An 18320-nucleotide genomic window follows, 5' to 3' on the forward strand; every position below is an offset into this window, starting at 1 on the left:
CTAAACTAGATTCTTTTAGTTTTTTTAGATCAGAATGTGTACTCTCTTATTTCCTCTAATGAAACTCATGTGTAAAGAAAGACTTTTACTATTGTTCATCTGCCTAGGCAATTGCTCCCAAGTCAGGATCCAGTCTCTAACTTTGTTTTTAGGGTGTTTTTGTACCTTTAATTACTGTCATTGGCCATTTTGGGTCTTATATTATAATGAATGGTTTATTTGTTTGAAAAAAAACACACATTTTATATTTCTATTTTCTTTAAAGTAAGAATCTTAAACACCAAGTTTATAGGAGATGACGAATGTTGATTTGTTTAATATATAGCCCCATTTGTTTTGTTTTGTTTGTTAATTAGGAAGTCTCAAGCTTAGAAGGAACATTAACGTAATTTTCAAGTTTAGTTATGCCTTCACTTCTCGTTCTTGTCGCTTTGAATATTTCTTTACTCTTTATCTTTCACAAACGAAACAAGATATATTTGTGCTTTGACAAAAGGATAATAATTGGCTAACTAGTGCCAATTGCCAACTCAATCCAACCATCTACTATTGCTTTGTGGATAAGATAACCCTTGTACTTTAATTGTTTTAATTACGTACAAGCAATTTGGACAGTCTTATAAAGAGAGGGTTAAATGTAACGTCCCAATTTATATATATTATCATATGTTAATACTATGCTTTGATTTTTAAACTTTTAGCGGAATATGCTATAAAAGTTTTCTACTATAATATGATTGAATTGTATAGACTGAAACATAATTTTATTTATTTACGAATATAAAGTCACATATTTATATCAACCGTCTTACGATCATAATCTATCAACTATGCTTATGCAACAATGTAGTCTAAATTATACAATCCAACTACGCTTGAGGCACTCATCTATTGATCAGTGCTCCCATTGCTTGTCTTTTCATGTCAACATACTCAATCACTGTAAAACAATGTTTTACAGGTGAATATATCAGTTCACGGCTTGGTAGGTAAACATTATCCTTAATATATTACAATATAAATTATAAGAAAAGTATTAATATTTTAAACGTAAAAACATCATAATACTTGGCATAAAATATCATAACAATCTTATTATCATGTAATAATTTATACAATAAACCTTTAATTGTTAGTGAATAAGTTTACTTACATATGCATGTAAAAATGCGTTTAATATGACTGAGATGTTTATTTACTAATGAGTAAACATATACTCATATATTCGTCTCTACGAACTTTTTACCATATTTTCTTCTTTTTAGATTTTTCCAAACTTCTTTCTTATTTTTCTGCTATTAATACTTTCAAAAATCTCTAGTTAGGTGTTAGAGCATTCCTAGCAGCTTCCCTTCCCTTCCTCTTCATTTTTCCTAAATGTAGGGAATAAAACTACTTTTTGTTTCCTTATCAAAAAACACCCCACAGCAGCTTCCCTTCATTTTTCCCTATATCATTAAAATATTATTTTGTTACTTTTACTTTAATTAAAAATAAGAAAAGAAAGAGATAAAGTAAGAGAGAGATTATATTTTTAGAATAAACAATTGATTGGGATGTGAATAGTGCTTCCCAATGCATTGGGAAGCACTGTAGCAATCATAGGGAACATATAAGGGAAGGGAAGCTGCTGTAGGATTGATTTTTTGACTTTTTTAAAATTTTCCCTAAAATGTAGGGAAGAGAACCCATGTAGGGAAGCTGCTAGTAATGCTCTTAGAAGACAATAGAAAGAGAAGTATGAAAATTTCAAATTGTGAAGGTAGGTATTTATAGAAGTTCTACAAGCTCGTGAACCCCTTATTTGGGCATTAAGAAAATTTGATGTGTGACAACATGATGTGGCATATAAATTGATAAGCAGCTGACACGCAGCGGCATCAAAAGGTGACATAACAACTGACACATGGTATAATGACTAACAAAGAGCAGCACGAGATAACATAACAAATAACACGTAACGACACGAGGTGGCATAGTAGCTGACACATAGCAACACGAGGTGTTATCACATAGCGTAACATAGGAGCTATCACGTGGCGTGACGTAGTATAGTTCTATGCATGTGGCACTAAATCGGACAAAACTTTTGTTACACTTGCCATAATTATGCATATGACCTTAATCCAAAAAGCTTTCTACGACACACAAAATCTATTGTTTTCACTTTTGAAACCCTACTCTAAATTATTTTATGTCATTTCTAAAAAATATTTGTTCTTTTTGGAGGCGGCTACGGTTTTATTTTCCTAATCTAATCTCTATTTTCCAATTCCCAATTTTCCATTGCCTTTATCTGTCGTGGGTGAAGGATTCATTTATCCTGAACAATCTAAAATGTAGAGTTTATTTACTCGAAATAGATAAGTCTCGCAGTCTCCTATCTATTATACTTTTCAATTCCCACTTATAAGGAGACCCACGTGTCGGTCCATGAAGTCTTATCTCTATCAAAAAATACAATAGAAAAAAACTAGGAAATGTCACGTCAGGTGCTCTGTCAGACTTAAGTAACCACCTGTTAACGTTAACAAAACCAAATAAAGAGCGAGTTAACCGGCTCAACTCAGTGACTCAGTGAGAACAAGAAAAAGAAAATGGAAAAGCTTTTAAATTTCATTCTTATCAAAAAAAAAAAAAAAAAAAAAAAAAGGAAAAGCAGCGAGCAAAATTGGCACACCTTCCGTGACGGTGAAGCGAAGATAAGCCACTAAGCCAGTGACGCAAAATCCCACTCCAACAAGTCATCACAACTGTCTAAATTATTTATTATATTTTATCACATTTTTAAATTAATATTACAAAATCAATATTTAATTAAAAATAAATTTTTAAAATATATTAAATAATTTAGACAATATTGACCCATTGAAACCCAACATAATAGCACTCACTCCATGGCAATGTTATGATTTTCAAGTTTATTTAATCCGGATAAAACCTTAATATTTCACTTAGGATAATGCTAAAAATTATTAATTAAAAATGTCATGCCAATACTATAGAATAATTTTAAGATAAAATGTAATATATAGCATTATCATTTCACTTAAAAAATATATATATATATATATTGTTTTTGTTTTAATTTAAAATTTTATCGTATTAATATTTATCATTGTTAATAATTTAATATTTATATTTTATTAATTATATAATAAAATCTCAATAATGAAATTAAAAATAAAAAATAAAAATAAATCCGTTGCTCAATGGCAATGTCGTAATTTTAATTTCCTTTAACAATGTGTTGTGCGCTTTTGGAAGCATTTTACGTTTGGTTCTTGTTTCATCGATAACCCCCTTCGCATCGCATCTGCCATCTACCAGTCTCCCTTGGCTTCGCATCGCTCTCTCCGGTTGCCCCCCAACAGTTTCCACATTGCGCCCAGCTAGGGTTTCCGATTCTCCAAAACATCGGGGTTTCGGACTCTAACCGGAGGTCGTAGGAGGGTCTCTGTGCCACCAATTTCTGGGGCTCTATGACGACGTTTAGCGAGGAAGATGGTGGTGGGGGCGATGAGGTGGTGCCGGAGCTCAGTCTGAAACTTGGGGAAGACGGTGTCAATGGAGGCTACGTGAAATTGGGCTCGGGTCCGTGCGATTGCGAGGTCGTGGAAGGGCTTGGTGGGGTACGGGAAGAGCCTTTATCGCCGAGAAATCGAGCAGGAGGGTGTTTGTGGAACTTTGTCAAGTTGGTGCTGCTGGGTGCGTTCTTGGGGCTGTTGGCCGCGGTTTGTATCAAATGGGTCGGGCCCTTTTTCATGGATAAGGTCGGTTTTCGATGTGAATTTGGTCGTATTTTTTGTGGTTGTGGTTGTGCATGTGTGTATGTATTAAGAGTTGGTTCTTGGGGTTTTGCGTAATGGGTCTTTGTTGAATTGACATTTTCTTGGGGTTTCTTCTTGGGGCTGTTGGCTGCGGTAATGAGAAAAGTCGGACCCTTTTTCATGGACGAGGTCGGTTTAGATGTGAATTTGATTGCTTTTTGTGGTTATGGTTCTAGATATATGTGTGTTAAGAGTTGATACTTGGGATTTTGCATGATGAGTCTTTGCTGAATTGACATTTGCTAGAGGTTTTGGACTGGTTTTTGTGTATTGAGTTGGCTGCGATTTTATCCAATGGGTCGGACACTTTTTCATGGATAAGGTCAGTTTTCGATGTGAATTTGATTCCTTTTCGTGGTTATGGTTATGCATGTATGTGTGTGTTAGAGTTGATACTTGGGGTTCTGCATGAGGGGGTCATTGTTGAATTGTCACTTGCTTGGGGTTTTGGGCTGGTATTTGTGGGTTGAATCAAATATATTGGAAAAAATGTGGCTTTTCTCGTGCACTTGAATTTTCTTGTGTCTGTGGCTGTCTAACATATATGTAAGATTTCTTTTCTTTTTTTTTTTTAAAAAAAAGTATTTGTTTGTCGTGATTGTGTATCTTTTAGTTATATGGGAATTCATGATCGTCTATGTTCCTGGGAGAATTTTGTTGTAGTTTTGGTATATGCGATTTTGTTGCTGGTCTGTGAGTTTGCTCTATAAGCCTTGTATTTTTGTTGCAATTTGCTCTAAACAATGTGGACAGGGGAAGGGAAAGCGGAAGTTAGTATCTATAATATTGGCAGTTTTGATGGAATGGGTAATTTTGTAGTAGATTTTTGGATTATAACTGGTTTTAGAATGTCATGTATGTGTACTGCAACTCTAGTGATGTTGATGGCCAAATCAATTATGTGTCAATTACAATAAGCATTGAAGTCTCCTCTATTAGAAGATCTGGTTCCCTTTGAAATGTTGACAAGTCATGTAGTGTTTATGGTTTTGGCGAAGTAGGTTATAAAATTTCACTATTAGATTCTTGATTTGATGTACCAAAGCTAATTTATCAAACGATACTTTGTTTACCTAAAGAAATGGATCCTTCAACACAAACTATACGTTGTATTTAATTGGGCTTGTAACTGATCAATATGCAGTGTAATGTGCCATCTTCCAACACAAACCAGATGCAATACCAAATTCTGATAGATTGGTGTATCATTAATTTCTGATACCAACAGATATGTGAAAATTTGTTCATATATATTGTGAATATGCTTGCAATATAAATGTTTTGCACCTTTGTATCCTGACTTATGAGATAACATTTTTACAGGAGATTATTCCAATTATAAATTGGGAGACAACAACATTCAGTACTCCAGTTCTGGCTGTTCTGGTCTTTGCTTCTGTGGCATTTTTCCCTACCCTACTTTTACCATCTTCACCCTCTATGTGGGTTGCCGGAATGACTTTTGGTTATGGCTACGGATTTTTACTAATCATGTCAGGGGTGGCTGTGGGCGTTTCACTTCCGTATTTCATTGGCTCTCTCTTTTATCGTAAAATTCAAGTGCGTACCCTGTGTAAAATATGCCCTTTTCACTCTCTCTCTCTGCTACTGGGAGTGAGCGTTGCATGTATATTGGCATCTTGGGCATCTTGTGTTTGTGTGTGTAACATTTCTTGATTCTTATGCAGGGGTGGCTAGAAAAGTATCCAAAGAGAGCTTCCATTCTAAGATCAGCTGGTGAAGGAAATTGGTTTCATCAGTTTCGATCTGTAGCTTTAATCAGGATTTCTCCTTTCCCTTATATCATATATAACTACTGCGCTGTGGCGACAAATGTTAAGTATGGTCCTTATATCTTGGGGTCCCTGGTGGGGATAGTGCCAGAAATATTTGTTGCAATCTATACGTAAAGACTCTCTCTCTCTCTCTCTCTCTCTCTCTCTCTCTCCCATCCATTTTATATTTTCATTTTGATTATTGCTGTTCTTGTCCTTATGCATGTATTTCTGTTCTAGAATACGTGCATATATTCTATGATCCTTGAAAAACAAATTGCCTTGTTGCTTTGTCATGAGTTAGCTTGAGGATGGCCTGTGTTGTAGTATTGAACTTCTATGGTGGTGATTTAGCGAAAGATCCATACTTGCTCACAGACCCACAGACACACAATAGACAATAATATTGTCTGAAGCTGATATGTCGCTAGATAATTGAGATTGGCAGTCTTTCAATATTATATTCACTTTGGACAGCTGAACTTGTTGGCTACTTTCTAACCTCTCAGAGGAAAAGGGCGTTTTTTTTTTTTTTTTTATTTCCGTGTCAAACTGTCACTTGAGGTATGATTCAAAAACTTATCATATCAATATGCAGGACTTTGTCAACTGAAAGTCTTATATCGTGGATGGCTTTGGGTCTAAATCAACTGTATCAGATCAAAAATTGATTGTCAACTTGTCACCTATGGGCCCTTGGTACCTTTTCTTGTTCTTCTGTTGCTTCCTTCTCGAGTAGGGCAATTTGGTCATCCCCGCATATTCTGCTTAGGAAGAAAGAACTCCCTACAACTTTTTTCTCCTAACAATAATCATCACTCATATCAATCTGTGTTGTCATCACCTTCAACTTGTTAGTCATACACAGTCTTGTTCGTAGTTTTGGGGTGGTCATAATCAAATTTTGGGCAGCAAATGGAAAATGTACGGTGCCTTAAGTTGTGAGAAATATTTTCCTTTTCTTTGTCATTTCTGAACCCTTTTTCCTGTGTTATTTTTATGGGAACTGTTCATTTTCCACCAAACAAATGCTTCTACAACATGTGTTGTTAAATCAGTAAAATAAGAAGCATGAGGGCATTCTGTGGGCAACAAAATATTTGGTGTCAATCTTTCCCAGTTTCTTTCTTCTTTTCCTAGCTTTCTGTTATTAACTGTACAAATTCTCAGTTATTTGATATTTATTTTCTTTTCTTTATATGGTGCGGTTCAGAATTACTTCTATGCTCTCCTCATGTAGGCGTATAATACTGGTTAGCAAAGATGGGATGTAGATATACATTAATACATGTATTTGATAGTCTCCTGACTCATGGTCACTTTGTTTCATTGCAGTGGGATCCTTATCAGGACTTTGGCTGATGAGCGGCACTCCCTTTCAGCCCCACAAATTGTCTTCAACGTTGTTGGCTTTGCTGCGACTGTGGCCACCACTGTTTTCTTCACTCTGTATGCAAAAAGGCAGCTCAGCCACTTACAAACTGAAGACGAGCAACTATTGCAGTAAGCTTCTGCTTCTAGTTTGGGTTGGGGGAAAACCATCTTCCACAAGCCAGTTCACTGTTCAGAATTGTATGTGGAAACATGGTGCATGACTGGATGAGGTTTTATTTATTTAAACGACCTCATCCATGGAAGTGGTTGATGTATATGATGAAATGGTGCTTATGTAAACATTGGTAGGGGGCGATGAACACAGCTAACATGATTGACACACCTGCACTTTTTTTTTTTTCCTTAAAAAAAAAATTGTCTTCTCTCAATCCTCATTTGTATATGATTGGACAGGTTGCATTAAAGGGTTGAAATGGACTTGGACAACATTCTTCACTGTATAGTTCAATGTAATGTGTTGTTTGCTTGCTGTAGATGTCTAATTTTCTGCAGAATTTTTTTTATTTAGAGAGAGAGAGAGAGAGAGAGCTATGCATAGATTTCTTTAGTGCCCTGGCTACCTGAAGAACATAGATTCTGATTTCAGCAATTTCCTGCCCATATTTCAGGGAAAAGGATCCTCTCCAGTTCATTACCGGAGAGGATTTAGTATCTAGATAGTTTTATTTGAAGGGTAAAATTGTCTTTTCACATTTTATGGACAATTTTACCCCTTAAATAACATTAACCGGATCTTCTCCGATTTATTTGAACCGGAGAGGATCCGAATGCATATGGGTAAATAATCCAAAATTTACTTAGGCATGTGGTCTCATATTTGGCTATTCCAAAGAACACATCAGAAGGAAAACAAAAATTGAAAAAGCAAAAGTAGAAAAAATTCAGCACTGCAAAGCTGGGTGTCAAAAAATCATACAGCTATATAAAGCTCTTGATCTTGCTTAAATTGCATGCTATTCGGGCAGCCTTAATGAAAGGGAATTGCAGGACTCACTTGCTCAAGATAAGTGGGTGTTAATGCACCTTCAAACAAATGGAAATTCTGCATCTTTTGGCATGCTCGGAACAGGTGGGCCGTGCCGCCCCTTTGTGAATTGTGAGAGCTGCCACACAATTCATACAACCAATTATAAAGAATCTTTATTTGAAGCTCTTAATTACGCTGATTTTCCTGTCAAAATTCATATTCAACCTAACCAGTAACCACATAACATGGACTATCATCAGGTTTATTTTTATATTTTATCCATCACAATGCAAAACGACCCCTTTTTTTTTAAAAAAAAAAATGAAATAAGTAGGTTTATGAAAAATGTTTTGATAGTCACATGGCCCAGATGGCCCATTAGCTTTTTTTTGGGCCATAAGGCACATTAGCTTGGTTAGACAGGTATCTGATTTTCAAGTTGGGCTTCACATGATTAGCCTTTTCCTTTTCGGCTTTTAGTAATTGGGCTTTTCACTGTTTGAGAAATAAGGACTGCAACGTAGGGAATATAGTTTGATGTTTGATTTTTATTTTATTTTTTAAAAAAAGTTCTTCGAGAAAATGCTTTCATATGATATAAATATGAGATTTTTTTTTTTTTAATGATCAACTACCACTTTTGCTTGCATCAAATTAAAACTTTTTATGGTAATATGTGAGAGAAACTTGATTTAAGTCGATCTCCCAAAAGATCATAATCAGACTTGAATGTAGTTTTAATTAAAACCGAACCTGTTGAGATTATGACACATATCTCTTGTGACTTATTATGAAATACGTGTCCCAATTCCAATGGTGACGAATTCTATCAATAAAATATAACTTCAAAAATCTTACCTATCTCAACGCAGGGCAATCAATGTGAATAATCTTTAATAACTTTCGAAGCTTTTTTTTTTTTTTTTTGTGGTGTATCTTCATTTTATTTTCTATCATCTCTCAATTAATGAATTCAGTATTTTGAATCACTTCTCATTAGTTTTTAGCAGCAACAAAATTTATCAATTTTAGCAGCAAAATTTTAATCATCCATAGCATACGAATTTGTAATGATCTTGTTATTTTTAGATGCTTTTATGTCTGATCTTATAGGTGACCATTGATATCACAGCTGTCTAATAATTTGTCATTACTTCTTTGTAACTTTTGACAGTAAACACTTACTAATTTTGTAAATATAGATTTTAAATTTTGAATTTGATTTTTATTTTTTATTTTTTTTTGGTTAACTCTATATAAATACTGTTTGACATGAGTCCCACATTCCATATATAAATGAGATGAGTATCACATGTAACATATGACAAATTTCATTGGAAACATATTCTTCCTCCAATTGTTATTATAAGAGTACAATGGAAGGTTTTTCATATCCGGCGAATGGCTAATGGGGGTGCTATAGGCTTGCGATGGAAACCCTCATTCTTAGTGAGGAACGGGTTTTTTCTTAGATAAATTCTCTTACTGTATTACTGGTCTTATCCATGTAGAACACAATGCCTAAATTAATTGCTAATTTACAATGAGGCTGATCTACTTGAAAAAAAAAAAAAAAAAACCCTTAACTGTTATTATGAGTGAGGTCTATGGATCCAATAGCTTTTATTACAAATATCTTTACAAACTAACTCGACAGTATATGTAGTATTTATAATGTCAGCTACTAAAATGTAGACCATATGGTGGACATCATGTTCAGAAACTGAAGCGACAGTCCATATGGCACTTATTAAGTTAAGAGCTAAAATGTAGACTGCCACGTGTGCCCACTTTGTCAAAACACAAGTTCTCTATTTTTGCTATTCATTTTTACTATTTCATTTAAATATTTTTTCTCAATAATTTTTTAATTCTTTATTGAGAGGAGAAAGAATGTTATAAATTAAAAAAGGATTTGATTTTACATTTGGTAATTGAACAGTATTCATTAAATTTTGTGAGCACTGCAACAGTTTTGCTCTTATTTTAGCATCTTGATTAACAAAAATAAAATTTGGCTAACCCAAACCCTTTATTATTATTATTATTATTATTATTATTATTATTATTATTATTATTATTATTATTATCTCTAAACAATATTTGTGTGTTGGAACATAGTTTTCTTTGTAGTTACATACATTATTAAACATAATCATCATAACATTTCATTCATCTTCCAAATACCAAACATTATCATCCTACATGTTTGAATAGAATCATTAAAATAATTGGATTTTGATTGCTGACCCAACTCTCTATTTAAACTTGGGCTTCAATGTTTCTATTCAAAGTTGCATCATCCAAAGTTTGTTACTTGGAATACACCTCATAAGCCAAAATGAATGGTATCCCTTCATTTTTGGCCCCATTCTACCTTCAATTTTTTTGGCGTATTGAATTTGTTTCTATTTGTTGCAGCAGTTTCAAAACGTGCAGTTTAAAAAATAAAGAAAAATAAAACACTCTTAAAATGCAATTTTAAAAATCATAGTCAAGGGTTTTGTAAAATCTACGATTCGAAAAAATAGCCTTAACCGACCTTTAAAATCGTGCATTTTTTAAAAATTCATTCTTTGCTTGAAACTGCTATTTTTTTTCGAACACACTCTTAGACGAAACACATTTATTGATTTTAAATTAAAAACGCGTGTTTATCCAGCGAAATCAAAGGTCAAATGTACTCTTTCGCCCTAATCTAAGATCTTTGAGTTAAACCATGCTTATTTTTATACAGATTGGGTTGCTTAGAACCTTGTTCAAAAGTTATATTGTCTCATTATCTACCTAACAAAATGCTGAAATTAATCAAATAAAATAAAATAAAAAAGTGCTTCAATATTGTCTGATGTCAGAAAACTATACAAAGAGATTCTGACCCATGACGTGTACATTCAACTACTGGACCATCGTGAACAGTGCTTGCTGATTATAATTATAATTAACACCTACTAATTGCGTGATTACTGTTCACCACGCGCCGTCGAATTTGTTTAGCAAAGAGGAGTGGTATCAGTATTACTAAAGGGTGAGATACACGCGCTTTGATGAGGCGTGTACCTTGCACCTTGGTGCCAGATTAAAAGTGCTTTGGTTAAAAGTGATTGGTGACGGTGAGTAGTGTAATACTGTAATGCGGTCACTGTTTGGGGACCACAAACGAAAATGCCAACTGTTCTAGGGCGCATTAAAGGTGTTTCATGGACCAGCCAAACGCGGCATAAGAACAAGGAAGGAAGCCATGACTATACGGGGGGCAGATGATAAAGCCGCAATAAATAAATCCAACGGTCATTAGTAACGTAGAATTATTAGTTTCTTGGGGTGCACTTTTTTCTTCACCATTGATTCTTTCCCATCCTTTTTAGTCAAATCCAAACGGACAAATGTTTGAAAGGGATGTCCAACGTTAATTGGGTTGGCAAATGGGTTGGTGTCTTCTTTTATTTATTTATTTATTTAATGACTTTTACTCTTTTAAAAGTTATTATAGTTTTTACTGTAAACTAATTTAGCAAAGTATGGGACACTTGCCACATTAGTCGGACCATAACGTGACTGTTCACATGACATATATCGCATCTACAAACTAACATGACAATCTATATAACATTTATCACATCAATTACTAAAATGTGGACCGATACATGATAATTACATTATACTCATTTTTCATAATATTTGAACTCCAATATATATTTATAAAATTATTGTAATAAAAATTGTAATACCCTAAACATTTTTCAATTCTTTAAGATTGGTAAATTTCAATTTTTCAGACTCAAGTGAAAATTGGATTTAGGTCCACTCAAGTTTTGAGAGAGGACAGAGTTGGAGAATTTTTTAATATTATTTATTTAGTCTAAAATTATAATGCGTCTATTAGCATGTGAGAAACACATAATTTTTCAATTACTATTTAAGAGACACATAAATTTTTTATAGATCATATATATATATATATACATACCCAATTTAAATGAAATTTTTGTCGTTTGAGTTATATACACAAAGGATTCTTTTAATCTTTGTTACCAAAAAAATAAAAATAGTAAAAAATAAAAAATAAAAAAAAAAAGAATCTGTGAAATTGTGAAACTAAACTGTAGCTTATGGGCTCGTTTGGGTGTGCAAATTTTTTTTTTGTATTATATTATATTATTCTGTATTATATTTAAAATTGTGAATATATATCCAAAAAAACTAGTATTTTAAAATTACATTTAGATGATTTAAAAAACCTAAAATAAAATTAAACCTGAAATAAAATTAAATAAAATTTGAGTTCCAAAAAATAACTTAACATGTCCTAAGAAAATTAAAAAAAAATATATATATATATATATATATATAATAAAAAAATAAATATTACCCAAACATGTCCTAAACTTTTATTGCCACAATAGGCCAAGAGGGTGCAAAGACCCAGACAAACACGTGGCATGATTTGTTATGGACGGCTATGTAAATACTTATTACATTGTCTAATCCACAGGGTTAAAGAAGAAAAAATAAAATAAAAAAGTAATTATAACAAAATTGATAATGCTAAATCTGCACATAAAGCATTAAGAAGTTGCTTAAACTCAAAAGTTAACTGAGATTAACACCACGCTCCAATTAGAATTTAAAGAGTCTTGTCAAATGTCAATCACACTCAATCAAACAAAAAGAAGAATTATAACTTTGATTGAATTTTTCAACAACAAAAAAATAAGCCATAACATGTGATTATACAATTTCTAATGACTACCCAAAGAACAAAAAATAATATCTAATGATTTTAGTTGCTGCATTCATTTTCTAATAGGAAATTAGAAGTTTTCCTTTTAACTATTTTAGAGATTTTTTTTTTTTTTTTTTTTCAATTAAGTTTGTTGAATATTTTTATAATTAAGTATATTAAATTGATATACGTTCATTTTTAAAAAGTATGTGATAATTACATAAAGGTAGATATTAATTTACCATATTGAAAAAAAAAAAAAATTGTTGCATGTCATGCTTATGTTAGGGCTGACAATTTTTTACATGACTTGTAAATTCACCACACGATATAAAGGCTGATAATTTTTTATATGACCAGTAAACCCGATATGACCTCAACACGAGATTAACGAATTAATGTTGAATAATCTAACTTATTTAATTAAATGAATCAGATTATGATTGATATATATACTCTTATACATATGCTTTAACCCAACCTTGACACGCGAACACGAATTTACACTTAGGGCTATAATCGAGTCAAACTGAGTTCGAAGTTATCACCAAACTAGATAATCTGTTCATTTATTTTTCGAACAACTCGAACTTGCTCACAAACTATCCAATTAATTTTGTCATTTCATATATAAAGTAAATTTCGTGATTGTTTAATTATTTAATTATGATTAAGATTTATGTTAAAGATTTATTGTTTGAGTAAGAAATTAACATAAATCTTAAATAATATAACCTCAATTTTATATCTTTATCTTATAGTATATGTATACATTCATACACACACATGTACATATATATATATATATATAAACAAGCTCACTCATATACACACAAAGACACATTTATTTATATCTATATCTAGACTCAAAATTACAATAATTCAACTTATATATATATATATATTAATTACAAATAACATTTTTTTACTGTTATTATTTTTAAATACTTAACATGTTCTTAACAAATAATAAAAATTAAAGTTAGACGAGCTTATACAAGCCGAGCTTAAATTTATACTAGCTTAAATTTTTTGTTCATTTAATAAACAAATTGATTTTGAGTCGAATTCAAGCATGTTCATAGTAGCTCTGCTCAGTTGGAGCCATTTTTTTTTTTTTTCTTATTGAAGAAAATGGAAAAAAAATAAATAAATAAAAAATTGAGACGTATCAACTGCTAAATAAAATATGAGTAAACAAAAAAAAGATAAAGAAAACAACGAATGTCTTCTCAAAGTCGCAATCGGAACCGATAGAAAGAAAGTTCAATGCAAAGGAAAAGCAAAGGCTCTCAACGTCAAACGGTACAGACAGACAAGAAGGCATAAAAAGCCTCCCTTCCCCTCCCTCTGGCCTCTTCCTCTTCTCCTTTTCCTTTTTTTTTGTTTACTTTCCTTGTCTTGTATGCTAGTAGTAGTGACAGTAATGGCGGTCTTGTGGTGGTGATTATAGCACTGGTGGCGTGGTTGGTGGGAGAGAATAAATGCTGGGTTTGAGAGAGCAGAGACCCTACACGGTGCTTATGAGTTATGAGGAAGAGAGAGACAGAGAGAGAGAGGGAGAGAGACAGATTTCTTCATGTTTGATGCATATCATTGTGAAAAAAGAAAGTTTTGGGAAAGAGAGAGAGAGAGAGAGAGAGAGATGAACATGCACGTGGTACAGCTTCAGCTGGTGCCAACCGCTAAGTACATGGGTTTTTAAAAGCCGTTTGTATTAAATTTGGCTCACCTGCTTCCTTTCCAGCCGAGACAAACAGTCACCATTTCCACACATTCACTCCCATGCTTGCTTGCCCCTCCATTCTCTTTTTCTCTTTTTCTCTCTTTCTCTTTCTCTCACTTACCAAGCTTAGATTTTGCTACGTGGGTTCGGCCCCAGAGAAGAAGAAGACCCAGATCTTTGTTGTTCAGGCTTGAGAGAGAGAACCCAGAAGCAGAGGAAGATGTTATTATAGGTACTTGCATTTCAAAATTTTTGCTTGAATAAATGTGTTCATATTTTCGGGGGTTTTTTCTTCAATTTCAGTGAAGAAAGATGTTGTTGTTTGGTCATGATCGTGATGTTGTGTTTCTCATTCTCAAAAGATCGTTACATTCAGTAGCTAGAAAGCCCAGATCTTGTCTAAGTTGGATCCAACTATCATAATGCCAAACGGATAGACTCTTTCAATTACCAGCCCAGTGTTGCGAGCATGAGAAGACTCTATCAATTCCGTCTTTCTCATGCTCTTTTGTGCTTTCTTTCTTGCTTTCTTGGAATTGCTACAGTTTTGCCGCTAACTGAGAAAGAGATTTTGCTTCAGTTCAAGGGAAACATTTCCATTGATCCAAACAATAGCTTAAGTTCATGGGTTTCGAGTGGGGATCCTTGCCAAAATTACAGTGGTGTGTCCTGTAACTCAGCTGGATTCGTTGAAAGGATTGTGTTGTGGAACAGAAGTCTTGCGGGGGTATTATCCCCGGCCTTATCCGGTTTGAAGTATTTGAGGATTTTAACATTGTTTGGAAATCAATTTTCTGGTAATATCCCACAAGAATATGCTGACATTCAGACATTGTGGAAGATCAATTTGAGTTCCAATGCGTTATCCGGGTCAATCCCAGAGTTTATTGGTGATTTGCCAAGCATTCGGTTTCTAGATTTGTCAAGGAATGGTTTTACTGGGGAGATACCATCAGCTTTATTCAAGTATTGTAATAAAACCAAGTATGTTTCTCTGTCTCAGAACAATCTTTCGGGTTCTATTCCTGTATCAATTGTGAATTGCATGAATCTTCAAGGGTTTGACTTCTCTTTCAACAATCTCAGTGGTGGCATTCCTTCGGGTGTTTGTGATATTCCAATGTTAGAGTATCTAATTTTAAGAAGCAATCTGCTTTCAGGAAGTGTTCAAGATCAGATTTCAGCATGCCAAAGACTGAAAATTTTGGACCTCGGTAGCAACTTGTTTTCTGGGCTGGCACCATTTGGCAGTCTTGGATCGAAAAATCTTTCTTTATTCAATGTATCTCATAATGGGTTTTCTGGGGAGATTCCTGAGATGACAACATGCAGTGAGAAAATGGAGTTTCTGGATGCTTCAGCAAATAATTTGGATGGGGAAATTCCACTGACCATTACAAATTGTAGAAGTCTCAAGGTTTTGGACTTGGGGTTTAACAGGCTGAATGGGAGTATCCCAGTAGAAATTGGAAGCATGGGGATGCTATTGGTGATTAGATTGGGTAATAATTCGATAGGTGGGACGATTCCGAAGGAGTTTGGAAGCATTGAGCTGCTTCAGGTTCTGGATTTGCACAATCTCAAACTTGTTGGCGAAATTCCCGACGATATAAGCAATTGCAGGCTTCTTCGTGAGCTGTGAGTTCGTTCAATCACCCTTTTAAATTATTCTACATTCAAATCAAACTGCTTTGACTCAAACCTGAGAAAAATGCTAATATGTTTCTGCAGGGATGTTTCTGGGAATGCTCTAGGGGGGGAAATTCCTGATACCCTTGACAACATGACTAACCTGGAAGTCCTTGACCTACATCAAAACCAACTCAATGGGAGCATCCCTCCAAGCCTAGGAATCATTTCAAAACTCCAATTTTTCGATTTGTCACATAATTTGATTTCTGGACCAATCCCCTCTTCTTTTGGAAATCTTACAATGTTAACTCATTTGAATGTCTCCTACAACAACCTCTCAGGCACCATTCCTTCAACTATCCAGAGTTTTGGTCCATTTGCATTTTTTAACAATCCCCTGCTCTGTGGGCCCCCCTTGGACACATCTTGTTCAGCAAATGGCAGAAGGACGAGTTCCACGCCAAGGAAAACAAAGGTGCTAAGCAATTCTGTCATTGTCGCAATTATTGCTGCTGCTTTGATCCTTGTTGGGGTTTGTGTAGTATCTATCATGAACATCAGGGCTCGCAGTAGGAGAAGAGTTGATGAAGCAATGGTTGTTGAGAGCACACCACTAGGTTCAACAGAATCAAATGTAATAATTGGGAAGCTGGTTCTCTTCAGCAAAAGTTTGCCCTCCAAGTATGAAGACTGGGAAGCTGGCACCAAAGCTTTGCTTGACAAGGAGTGTCTGATCGGTGGTGGGTCGATTGGTATGGTCTACAGGACTAATTTTGAAGGTGGGATATCAATTGCGGTGAAGAAGCTTGACACTCTAGGAAGGATCAGAAACCAAGATGAATTTGAGCAAGAAATCGGACAGCTAGGCAACCTTCGACACCCAAATCTTGTAGCTTTTCAGGGTTACTACTGGTCCTCGACAATGCAGTTAATTCTATCCGAATTTGTCCCTAACGGGAATCTGTATGATAATCTTCATGGGCTTGATTATGCTGGCACCAGTGCTGGAGGCAGCAATACTGCCTTATATTGGTCTAGAAGGTTTGAGATTGCGCTTGGAACAGCACGTGCCCTAGCATACCTTCACCATGACTGTAGACCTCCAATTCTTCATCTCAACATCAAATCGACTAACATACTCTTAGATGAGAAGTATGAAGCTAAGCTGTCAGATTATGGGTTGGGAAAATTGCTTCCCATTTTGGATAACTATGGTTTAACTAAATTCCACACTGCAGTTGGGTATGTTGCTCCAGAGTTGGCTCAAAGTTTGAGACTGAGTGAGAAATGTGATGTTTATAGCTTTGGAATTATTCTCTTAGAGCTGGTTACAGGGAGGAAACCAGTGGAGAGTCCAAGAGCAAATGAGGTGGTGGTTTTGTGTGAATATGTTAGGGGGTTGTTGGAGAGTGGCTCTGCTTCAGATTGTTTTGACAGAAGTTTGCGCGGGTTTGTGGAGAATGAGCTTATTCAGGTTATGAAGTTGGGGCTCATTTGTACATCTGAGGCTCCTTCAAGGAGACCAAGCATGGCAGAGGTTGTTCAGGTTCTTGAATCTATCAGAACTGCATTGGGGTAATATGATTAGTGTACATTAGTGGGTTTATTGGACAACCTACAAAACATAACATATTTTTGGTGCAGATATGGAAGCAAATGATCTAGCTGCAATTGAACATTGTTTAGTTGTGCTAAGGAGACAAAGGAATTGCTCATTTAACATATATAAGAAATAGAAAATTCATTCTTTCGTATATGTTTTTGAGGTGTTATCATCAATTGTTCATGACATTTAAAATCCTTTGTTATTATAAAATCATTCGTTTATTGTTTCTCATTTGTAGATCAATGATAATTACTAAGCGAATTAAATACTTCTCCCACTTTCTAATTTTCTCTTCAGACACAACACCACTCACACAAACCCCTCTGAGTTGAAGGGAGAGAGGCAGAAATGACTGATGGGTTAGCTACCAAGTAAGTCAGAAAAATGAAAAGAAACAGCGACGAAGTGTGGCGCCCCACATCGCATGAGTGTGAAAAATGGGACATGCTTATATAGAGCATGCTCTCTCTAAATGGTATGAGGTGTTTTGGAGTAAAACTCAAGAACAAAATCGTGCGAGCTTGGCCCAAAGCGGACAATATCATACCACTTAGAGCGGGCCGTTACAATGAGTTTCTTATATGGTGCAGCTGTTTTTACTATTTTCAACCAAAATGACTTTTTGGTGAGGGGGAACTGCATTATAGCAGAGCCATTGCCCTC

The 18320-nt window shown here is 34.6% G+C and overlaps 2 protein-coding genes across 3 annotated transcripts; both read left to right on the forward strand.

Annotated features, from left to right (window-relative positions):
- The first annotated feature begins 3262 nt into the window (after positions 1–3262).
- LOC133854602 (uncharacterized) lies at positions 3263–7473 on the forward strand. Its single transcript, XM_062290839.1, has 4 exons — positions 3263–3773; positions 5154–5390; positions 5519–5736; positions 6941–7473. The coding sequence occupies exons 1-4, from the start codon at positions 3483–3485 to the stop codon at positions 7110–7112; spliced, it is 918 nt and encodes a 305-aa protein (XP_062146823.1). The 5' UTR covers positions 3263–3482; the 3' UTR covers positions 7113–7473.
- A 6508-nt stretch (positions 7474–13981) lies between these two features.
- On the forward strand, positions 13982–17888 carry LOC133854953 (probable LRR receptor-like serine/threonine-protein kinase At1g12460). 2 transcript variants are annotated; one of them, XM_062291238.1, is made up of 3 exons: positions 13982–15403; positions 15506–16057; positions 16151–17888. In XM_062291238.1, exons 1-3 carry the CDS (start codon positions 14889–14891, stop codon positions 17628–17630), a joined length of 2547 nt encoding a protein of 848 aa, XP_062147222.1. In that variant the 5' UTR covers positions 13982–14888; the 3' UTR covers positions 17631–17888. The 2 variants fall into 2 exon arrangements, with proteins under 2 accessions (XP_062147222.1, XP_062147221.1); XM_062291237.1 differs by having other exon boundaries at positions 13982–16057.
- The last annotated feature ends 432 nt before the right edge of the window (positions 17889–18320 follow it).

Source organism: Alnus glutinosa, chromosome 13, assembly GCF_958979055.1.
Source record: "Alnus glutinosa chromosome 13, dhAlnGlut1.1, whole genome shotgun sequence".
NCBI classification, from domain to species: Eukaryota; Viridiplantae; Streptophyta; class Magnoliopsida; order Fagales; family Betulaceae; genus Alnus; species Alnus glutinosa.

Bases quoted from the DNA above. Each gene is read 5' to 3' on its own strand.
- LOC133854602 (XM_062290839.1), top strand. From the start codon at position 3,483: ATGACGACGTTTAGCGAGGAAGATGGTGGTGGGGGCGATGAGGTGGTG. The intron at 3,774-5,153 runs GTCGGTTTTCGA...ACATTTTTACAG, and splicing joins GGCCCTTTTTCATGGATAAG to GAGATTATTCCAATTATAAA. The intron at 5,737-6,940 runs GTAAAGACTCTC...GTTTCATTGCAG, and splicing joins ATATTTGTTGCAATCTATAC to TGGGATCCTTATCAGGACTT.
- LOC133854953 (XM_062291237.1), top strand. From the start codon at position 14,889: ATGAGAAGACTCTATCAATTCCGTCTTTCTCATGCTCTTTTGTGCTTT. The intron at 16,058-16,150 runs GTGAGTTCGTTC...ATGTTTCTGCAG, and splicing joins TGCAGGCTTCTTCGTGAGCT to GGATGTTTCTGGGAATGCTC.